The 9,447-nt window shown below is 60.8% G+C and overlaps 6 protein-coding genes across 6 annotated transcripts; 2 read left to right on the top strand and 4 right to left on the bottom strand.

Moving 5' to 3' along the window:
- On the top strand, positions 1-3,320 carry OT_ostta04g04000 (Pyruvate phosphate dikinase,PEP/pyruvate-binding; the record flags this gene model as incomplete). Its single annotated transcript, XM_003078887.2, has 1 exon — positions 1-3,320. A coding segment is annotated over one exon (3,320 nt), but the record flags the coding sequence as incomplete, so codon positions are not given.
- Positions 3,321-3,390: 70 nt separating this feature from the next.
- Positions 3,391-3,924, bottom strand: OT_ostta04g03990 (Beta-catenin-interacting ICAT; the record flags this gene model as incomplete). Its single annotated transcript, XM_003078886.2, has 1 exon — positions 3,391-3,924. The coding sequence occupies one exon, from the start codon at positions 3,922-3,924 to the stop codon at positions 3,391-3,393; it is 534 nt and encodes a 177-aa protein (XP_003078934.2).
- Positions 3,925-3,980: 56 nt separating this feature from the next.
- Positions 3,981-4,604, top strand: OT_ostta04g03980 (Riboflavin biosynthesis protein RibD; the record flags this gene model as incomplete). The annotated part of the gene is made up of 1 exon (XM_003078885.1): positions 3,981-4,604. The coding sequence occupies one exon, from the start codon at positions 3,981-3,983 to the stop codon at positions 4,602-4,604; it is 624 nt and encodes a 207-aa protein (XP_003078933.1).
- A 67-nt stretch (positions 4,605-4,671) lies between these two features.
- Positions 4,672-4,890, bottom strand: OT_ostta04g03970 (Reactive oxygen species modulator 1; the record flags this gene model as incomplete). Its single annotated transcript, XM_003078884.1, has 1 exon — positions 4,672-4,890. One exon carries the CDS (start codon positions 4,888-4,890, stop codon positions 4,672-4,674), a length of 219 nt encoding a protein of 72 aa, XP_003078932.1.
- A 569-nt stretch (positions 4,891-5,459) lies between these two features.
- On the bottom strand, positions 5,460-7,425 carry OT_ostta04g03960 (Orn/DAP/Arg decarboxylase 2, N-terminal; the record flags this gene model as incomplete). The annotated part of the gene is made up of 2 exons (XM_022984569.1): positions 5,460-7,109; positions 7,357-7,425. The coding sequence occupies 2 exons, from the start codon at positions 7,423-7,425 to the stop codon at positions 5,460-5,462; spliced, it is 1,719 nt and encodes a 572-aa protein (XP_022838826.1).
- Positions 7,426-7,629: 204 nt separating this feature from the next.
- OT_ostta04g03950 (Ctr copper transporter) lies at positions 7,630-9,447 on the bottom strand (the record flags this gene model as incomplete). The annotated part of the gene is made up of 1 exon (XM_022984568.1): positions 7,630-9,447. A coding segment is annotated over one exon (1,818 nt), but the record flags the coding sequence as incomplete, so codon positions are not given.

The following is a 9,447-nucleotide window of genomic DNA, read 5'->3' as shown; positions in this document are numbered from 1 at the left end:
GAGGGAGCGACGCGGATGGGTTGCTCTTGCACTGGGGCGCGCGGACGCGGCGAGGCGGGGAGTGGGTGGCGCCGCAGAGCGCGTTGAAGCGCGTGCCGAACGGGTCGCGCGCGCCCGATGATCGATCGTGTGAATCGAAGTTCGAGGATGACGGACGGGGGGGGCAGGTGATCGAGATTGACGTCGAGGCGCGTCGGGAGGATGTGTGCGAAATCGTCTTTCTCATTCGGACGCGCGATTGCAAGGTGTGGTTCAAGGTGAATGGGGAAGATATCACGATCCCAGTGGAGGATAATTTTGCTACGCGCTTCGTAGAACGGGTTCCCGAGGACGAAGGACGCGCCGAACGCCGGGAGCGCGAGGAGGTGAAGGCGCAAGATCCTCCTCCTCCTCCGCCGCCGCCGTCGGCAAAGCCAGTAGAGGATGTGCAGTTCGCAGCTTTGAATCAATGGCGAGGACAAGAAGTGAAGTTACAGAGGCACAAGGGTGGATACGGCGATCGCAACCTTCGCTGGAACACCGATAATCTCGCGGACGCCGCTCGACGAATCGTCGAGGGAGACAGAGATTCTTCGTCGTGGCGTCAAAAACTTCAAATGGTTGAAAAGGTTTTGTGTGACAACGGTGCCGACGTCGATTCACTGGCGTACGTCACGGTCTATCTATTCTGGATTTCGGTCGGCGCGATCATGTGCGTCGAAGACGGCACGCATTACCGACCGAACCATCACGCCGGTTCCGCCGAGCGCATGTATGGCGCCATTGAAGCCGCGGAGCGCTGCGCCCACGAAATCGCGAACGGTGGCGATCATCATCGCGCTCGCGAACTTCGCGCGCTCATCCGTCGTTTACACCCGCGTCTCCCGGCTTTCACCGCTGAGTTCACGCAGAGCGTGCCGTTGACTCGCATTCGAGATATCGCGCACGGGAAGGGAGATACGAACGGCAAGTGCCGAGATGTCCGACAAGAAATCAAGCACACGATTCAGAATAAGCTCCATCGCTGCGCAGGTCCCGAAGATCTCGTCGCCACGGAAGCCATGCTCGCAAAGCTCACCGCACCGGGCACAGATTACCCCGAAGAGTTCGTCAACGAGTTCAAGATTTTCTATCGCGAGCTCAAGGAATTCTTCAACGCATCCTCCGTCGCCGATCGCATCGATCGCATCGCGAATGAGAACGGAGCGCCTGGTCGGGCCTCGGAAGCGTCAAAGGCGTTTCTTACCGCAAAGTTGAACGTCGACGCACTTCCTCAGAGCGATGGCATCGGCGATCAAGCCATGATGCGCACTTTGGTTGAGTGCTTGCGTGCGTTACACGGCGCTCGAACGGAGATTTGCGCCGCTTTAGAGCAAGGTGGAGATCTGGAGCACGCGCAGGCGTCTATGCGCCAGCAATGGCGCCTTGCCGAAGTGAGTATGGAAGATTATGCGTTCGTACTCCTGAGTCGTTTGCTCAACACGCTCGGTGCCGAAGCGGAGCCTCCAAGGAACGATATCAGCGCAGGTGAAGTGAAACTGGCTCTCGAGGCTCTCGCCTTGACCTCTCGAATCATGGCTTTAAGCGCTGGCGGCGACCACGAATTGGAAGCGACCGCATCCGAAGCAGAGGTATTGGCACATCAAGGCTTACCTGAGGGCGAGGAAGGAGGTCTACGCGTACAAGCCATCGCAGAACGCGCACGTCGCGCTGCCGTCGACTTTTGCTCGCTTCTTGAATCTCTATTCGATGGTCGAGCCTCGAGTCTTGGTGATGCGCTCGGCATCGATCGAGATTCGGTCAGCGTGTTTACGGAAGGACAAATTCGAGCGAGCGTCGTGTTCCAATCGGCTAAGTTCGCCTCGCTGTTGCTGCGAGTCAGTAGACGAATCACCGGCGCCGCCGGCTGGGATTGCGTCGTTCAAGGCGAAGCAATCGGGACGCTCAAGAGCGTCATGCGTCTCACTCCCGAGGAGTGTGCAAGCTTCAAAGAGCCCGTGATCTTACTTGTCGCAAACGCTGACGGCGACGAGGAAGTGTCGACGTGCGGTCCATACGTTCGTGGTATCGTGCTCTGTCACGCTCTGCCTCATCTCAGTCATCTCGCGCTACGTGCACGACAAGCGCAAGTTCCTCTCATCGCCGTTGAAGACGAGAATCTCGTCGACCATGCACGTTCCCTGTTGGATAAGTCAACTGTTAAGCTTTCGGCGAACGCGTCGACCATCAAACTCGAGGAGACGAACGAAACAGTGACAGTGGACACTGCAGTTTCTCAGCAATCGGAAAAGCCCACGCTTCACCTCGACGCTGATCTCTCTCGCGCTTCGACGGTTCTCAGTCTCGTGGACTTGGACGAGCGAGGTCTCAAAGATTCCATTCGTATCGCGGGGACGAAGTCTGCGATGTGCGCTCGGTTGAGTTCGATCGCCGCTCGATCATCACACCCCTTTGCGGCTCCGGCGGGAGTCGTCATTCCTTTCGGCGCAATGGAGTATGCCGCTGCAAGTGTGGGCGATCTTGAACGTCTGGATGGGATGATCCACAGTCTGAACGCGATGACACAAGATCCTGAACAGATACGTGAAACGTGCGAGGCGATACAATCTCTCATTCGAGGACTTCGACCGTCTTCAGGCACTTTCCAAGTCACTGCGCAGAAATTCGGGCCTAACGCGCGAGTCATGGTGCGAAGCAGCGCCAACGTCGAAGATCTCGAAGGGATGTCCGCGGCTGGTTTGTACGATTCTATCCCCAACGTGAGTTTGCACGATGAAGACGCGTTCGGGCGCGCCGTTGCTGACGTTTGGGCTTCTCTGTACACGACGAGAGCCGTCGCGTCTCGCGCCGCTGCTGGCATCGACCACCTCGAGGCGAACATGTGTGTGCTCGTGCAAGAGATGCTCTCTCCTGAAGTCAGCTTCGTGCTTCACACCAAGCACCCGCTAACGAACGATCCGAAATCGGCGTACTTGGAGTTCGCTCTCGGGCTCGGCGAGACGTTGGCGTCCGGCGCCGTTCGCGGTACGCCTTGTCGTGTCAGCGTTGACAGAGAGTCCCGACGAGCCACGGTGAACGCCTTCGCGTCGTTCGGAACCGCACTCGTACGCGACGATGAGTCTCCATCGGGTATGAAATCCGTTGCCGCCAATTACACTACTCACTGGCTTCAAACTGACGCCAAGAAACGCGAGGACATTGTGGGTAAACTTGTCGACATCGGCTCAATGCTCGAGCGAGAGCTCAGTCCGAGCTCCGACGAGCTCCTCGCCCAAGACATCGAGGGTTGCATCCTTCCCGATGGACAGATCTACATCGTCCAGGCGCGCCCTCAGCCTTAGAAACAAAACTAATCACGCGCTGTATGCAATATTACGCTCGCTCAACCAAAGTCATCTTACAACGCGGTTTCTATTTTTCCTCGACAAAGTCTGCCAATCCCGCAGTCATGTGTGCCCTCAAGAACTCTAACTCTCCATCTTCCAAGGGCGCCCCCAACTTTTTCAGCGCCGTCAAAACCTCCACCCGCTCCGTCTTCGCCCCCTCCGCCGTCATCTTCCCCAACTGCGCGTCCCGCTCGGCGCGTCTCAAGCGTTCCCGCAACGCCTCGGGTTGCTTCATCACAAACATTCTGAGCACCTCCGGCGTCTTAAACGCAGCCTTGATCGCCGCCGTCGTCGCGTCTCGCATGATCTGCATCTCATCCCGCAGTTCCACGCTTCCACTATCCAATTTTATCAACGACGCCCTGAACGCCTCCAACTGTTCCAGCGTCTGCGCCTTGATCTCTTGAATCTCCTCCTCGTCGAAGTCCTCTCGGAACGTCTCCAGATCGGCGAGCTGCGTGAGCAAGCGTTCAATCTGCGCCCGCGCGTTCGCGGCGAGCTTCTTCGCGTCCGCGGACATGAAGCTTCGAGCGCGTCGACGTCTGCGGCATCGCGTCATCGCATCCGCACACGGCGTCGCGCGCTCCTCGCGCGCATCGCGACGGTGCGTCGGCGATGACGCGCGGCGTAGTGTCGTTCACCCCGCGCGCGTGCGCGCGGTGCGATCGGGCGTCGAGCGCGAGCGCGAGTGGGAAGCGCGTGGATGTTCCGAGTTCGCGACGAGCGCTTCGACGCTTCGCGAGCGCGAGCGAGACGAAAGGCGCGCTGACGACGCACGACGCGAGGGACGAGGAGTACATGCGTCAGGCGTTGGAGGCGGCGGCGTCGAGAACGGCGGAAGAGGTGCACCCGAACCCGCTCGTCGGGTGCGTCGTCGTGGACCCGCGCGCGGACGTCGTCGTGGGCAGAGGATTTCATCCGCGAGCGGGGGAGCCGCACGCGGAGGTGTTCGCGCTGCGGGCGGCGGGGGAGTTGGCGCGCGGTGCGACGGCGTACGTGACGCTGGAACCGTGTAATCACTTTGGTCGGACGCCGCCGTGCGCGCGAGCGCTCGTGGACGCGGGCGTCAAGCGCGTCGTCGTTGGATTTGTCGATCCCGATCCCAGAGTCTCGGGCGGTGGGATCCAAACTCTGTTAGACGCGGGTATAGACGTCGCCGTGGGGTGCGAGGAGGCGAGATGTCGCGAGATCAACGCCGATTTCATCGCGCGCCAAGAAGCCGCGCGCGCGGGAAAGTAGACGCGACGCTTTCGTCGAATCATCTATAGCGAACCATCATCATACAACGCCTCCACGGGCGATCGACCTATCGTCTACCGCACTGTAACAACGACCCCGCCCCTAAGAAGAGCCCGAACAGCGCGCTCGAGGTCACCGTCGCCCGTCCTATGTGTCGCACCTTGAGCAAGCCCGGAACCTTGTACGCGAACGCCTCGTACGTGCCGTACACCGCCCCGACCGCGCCACCGACGGCACCACCGAGCATGGCTCCAGTCGTCACTCGATTCACGCACCGTTTATCCATCCCGTGAGTCCACACGCGCGTGATGTGGTGCAGAAACGTTCGGTTGGATTAATTCTCTCGCGACGATCCGAAACGGCGTGTCGACGACGAACGGCGATCGCGGGCGCGCGCGTACACGCGAATGAGTCGTCTACGGTCTCTTTGTGACGCGCTACACGCGAGCGATGCGCAGTCGTGGCGAGCGAGGCTTGGTCTGCGGTCGCGCAAACCCGAGGGCGGCGACGGCGGAGGGTTCCGAGCAGAGGCGAGGCGAAGGGGCGTTCGCGTGAAGTGAAGGGCATGAGTGTCGTTATTATTTACTGCTGACTAGCTGCTAGAGCGGTGGATTAATCGTTCATCTCATGTACAGTGGACATCGTTTCGTATTGGTACATACGCATCCCGAGCAAATGCTGCTCGACCGTTGAGCGCGCCTTGATGCAAAAGTTCTCAAAAACACTGGCGCGCGAGAAATTGAACTTTGCATATGCTTCCACAGAAGCCATAGGTTGGTTTTGATTGTCTCTTCATCACGATGTGTAGGAGATGAAAGACAAAACGGATGCGAGGCTCAGCCCCGTGTTATTGTATTAGCGGTTCTGAACCAAAGTGCATGAAGGACGGTCGTTTTGGTAAACGAGCTCGTTGAGTTCCTTTGGCGTCGCCGTGGCGCACATCTTCTCGCTGCTCACGTAGAAGCAGTGATACTTAGAGCACAAGATGCCGTTGAAATCGCACGCACCCGCCATCGTGTAAGCGCCAGCGTCCGGAAACATGAGCCAGTCTCCGTTGGACAGCTCCGGAAGTGGAACGTTGCGCATGACGCAGTCGAGAGAGTCGCAAGTCGGACCGTAAACGGTGGAAGAAATTTTCGTCTTCTCGAACTCGTTTTCTAGGCCGGCGAGCGGAGCAACCTTGTTCGGTTGCAAAAAGTAGGTCGGCAAGTCGAGGCCATCGTAGATGATGCCGTTGAAGGAACCATACAAGCCGTCGGTGATGTAATAGTCAAGTTGGCGCTCACCGTTGTCGTTGCTTCCTTCGCGCTTACCGTAGACCAGGCACGCCATCGTGACCGGAGCCTGGGCGAAATATCTGCCCGGCTCGTCGATGATTTGCAAACCTTCAAAGGTGCCGTCATCCGGGAAGATTTCATCGAGGGCTTCGCGCACGCGATCGAAGTTGGATGGGGCTTCGCTGACGTTGCCGTTCGCGTCGAACGAGCCGGTGAAGCCACCGCCAAGATCCAATAGGTGCATTTTGAAACCCATCGACGTGGCTTCATCGAAGATGTCGCGCGCGTACTTGATGGCGTTACGGTACGCGTCAGGGTTGCGTGAGGACGAGCCGACGTGGAAGGAAACTCCAGCGATGTCCAAGTTGAGCAAGGCAGCGACGGAGAGAAGTTCTGAGACCTTGTCCAACGGCGCACCGTACTTGGCGCCGAGCGGAAGACGAGCCATGGGATCGTCGGCCCGGATGCGCAAGACGAGCTTGACGTCAACCTGAGAGGCGAGAATCTTGTGAAGCTCGGACACAGAGTCAAAGGTGGTGTACGGAACTTGGTACTCGGCGATGCAGCGCAAATCGCACGGTCGCTTCACCGGATGAGCCAAAATGATGCGCTCGCTCGGTACACCGAGGGAGGTCACGAGCTCGACCTCGCCCTGAGAGGCGCAGTCGAACCCGGCGCCCAGGGCGGCGAGGGTTGAGATGATCCCTTTGTCTGGAAGGCATTTCACAGCAAAGTGCGGTCGCACCCGCGGAAGCTTCGCCTTGTGATAATCGAACAGGGCTTTAACCGTGGCCAAGTCGACGATGCAGAAGTTTTCTTCCAGACAGTGCTTCTCCACGAGTTCGGCGGCTCGCGCGTGGACATCGGCCAGGCACCTGGACGCGATGGGCTCCACCGCGAACGCGTCGTACACGCTCGCGAGCGTCAACTCCTTCGGTTGCTCAGGAACCGGAAGCTCCTCGGCGTCGGGCTCGTTTTGCAAAGAGTCCTTAAAACCGACGGTGTGCGCCAGACCGCCGACGTACACCCCGAGCGCGGACGCGACGTCCGCGGAGACGGCGTTCGCCGTGGCGCTCTTGTACTGCGCGCTCCCGTACGCCGCCGTCGCGCGCGTGTTCTTAATATTATCCAACGCCGCGACCAAATCACGATCTTGCACCGAAAAACTCATTCCCGATCGTCTATACCTCGCTTGGAACCGCCGCTTCGGAAGCGGCGCGGCGTTCATCTACGTCGCGTGCGCGTCGCCGTCGGCCTCCGTCAGTCATCATCGTAATCATCACCCCCCCCCCGGCGCGCACCGATCGCGACCGCGCGACGCCGTCCTAAATCCATCACCAAACCATCTTCTCCGCGCGTAACCTCCATCGCGTCCGCGCGCGTCCGCGGCGCGCGCGTCGTCACGTCCACCCGTTTGTCGTTCGACGCGTTTTCTTTTCCCGCGTCGCGTCACCATCGTGTCCCGTTTCGCGCACCTCTTCCCGCGTCGTCCCGTCGTCGCTCAGGACGGGCGCGCGCACGGCGTTCATCGCGTCGACCGCCATGCCTCGCCCGAGTGCTTCGGCTCGCGCGCGCGACGCGGCGGGCGAGCGAGCGCGAGGGAGTGACGAGGCGGCGGCGGTTCGGCGGCCTTGGACCGGTCGGGGGGGGTGTTCTTGAGTGATGACTCATGGAATGGGCGCGTTAGGGTGACGTCGGAGTGTATTCACGCGACCCGTCGCGTCTACGCCGAGCGCGAGGCGAGGGCGTCACGATCGTCCGCGCTCGAGATCGCGGTCGTTCAGGGGCTTGTTGATGGAATCTCCGGAGGAAGAACCGTTCGGGGAGTCGGATGGCGCCGTGGCGCGCGCGGCGCAGCACGGTGGGAGGTCGTCGAGGTCGCCGGCGGACGGACCGCACATCGGACACGCGTCCTTGTCGCTGGGCGACGCGTGCGCGCAGCACGCCGTCGTGTTCGCCGCGACGGGGGCGTTGGCGCCGAAGACGACGTGGCCGAGGATGAGACCGACGATGACGGCGCAGAAGAGCGCGACGTGATACGTCATCGAGACGAGCATGAGGAGGTAGCCGAAGGTTATCTGCACGGCGTACACCGACGTGGCGTACGCTCGGGACCTCGTGGAGGGAATGTTGTGGCAGTTGCAGAATCCTGGGTTCTGTAAATTGCGACGGAGCGATGCCAGCGCCTCGATGGACATTCCCATGCATACCGTGGCGAAGAAGCCGAGGGCCAACAGCGCCGGCGTGCGCAGGGACCATCCCTTGAATAACAGCGCGACGCACGGCTTGAAGGTATTTTTCGTGCTGAGCGTGAATCCGTCCATGTACATCGTCGTCGGCGTGATGGCCGTGTTGCAAAACCCTTCTGCATTCGATGCCGGGCAGCGCAGCACGGCGTTGTGTTGGTCTCCCGACACCAATTGCCCGTTTGTTTGATCCACGCACTGCACGAGCGACGTGTCGTTGCACTCAGCCGGTAGATCCTGGCACGCGTGCCAACAATACTTTTGCCCGAGAGCCGTGCACGAGCCTTCGTCGGCGAGGAGTCTTCGTCGCGATGTCTGGGTGACTAAACTGTCGGATGCAGCGCTTTCCTCGTGTGCAGGTGACGGACATGCGACGGCGGCCCAACGCGCGCTTTCCGCTTCGGCGTTGGAGCTCATCGCGACCTTCATCGCCCCGGTGTGCCACGTCCCGAACGACATATCAATCGTCGGGTGTACGTGATCCTTTTGTGGGAGCACCATTCTTCCGAACCACGCGCGCTCGCCCGTGAGTTTCATCGCGTGCGTAGGCACCTTGATGAGCCGCCTGAGTTCGGGACTCAATCCCGGAGCCCACGCGCGCGCGGCCTCGCCGAGCATGACAACCATCCCGTCGTCCGGAAGGTCGGGCTCGATATCGCCGACGAACAACCCTCTGGATCCACCCGCGGCGCGCTTCTCGCCGAGAATCAACGCGGGCGTCATCACGATGGCGACGCCCACATCCGTGTGCGCGTGCTTACCTTCCACATCATCCGCATCGTGCGCCGTACTCGGCGCTCGGTACGCGTGGAAGTGATCCAAACTCATTTCAGATCGCGCGCTTCGCTCAAAAAACCCTCCCGTGGCGTTGTGAAACGCCGCGTCCAACCGCCGCAGCGTCTCACGCGAGACGACGTCCGCGCCGTCGCGAAGCGTCTCCAAATCCCCTCGCATCCTCCCAGTTCGATCACACGCATCATCCACATCCACGCGCAACCGTTCTCGCGCCAACGCCGCCATGGACGCTCGCGTCGCTCCGCCGTGTTCGTCTTCCCACGCCGCGCTCCGCGCCAACCCGTTCGCCTCCGCCGCCTCCGTCGCTCTCGCGCACGTCGCCAGTCGCGTCAACCCCTCTCGTCGCGCCTCGACGTACCGCGCGTTCACGTTCGTGACGATCATCGCTCCCGGGGCGCGTTCACCGATAAAGGCGCGACGAATCGCGTCATCGGCCGCGCCCGAGCGAATGGCCTCGAGCGTCGCTCGCGGGAGCGCGTCGTGCGCGCTCGCGGCCGCGCGGGCGCACGCGAGCGCGCACAGGGC

The sequence above is a fragment of the Ostreococcus tauri genome, assembly GCF_000214015.3.
Source record: "Ostreococcus tauri WGS project CAID00000000 data, contig chromosome 04, whole genome shotgun sequence".
Lineage (NCBI taxonomy): Eukaryota > Viridiplantae > Chlorophyta > Mamiellophyceae > Mamiellales > Bathycoccaceae > Ostreococcus > Ostreococcus tauri.
The sequence above is the reverse complement of the archived record's forward strand: the minus strand, read 5'-3'. Positions and strand labels throughout refer to the sequence as shown.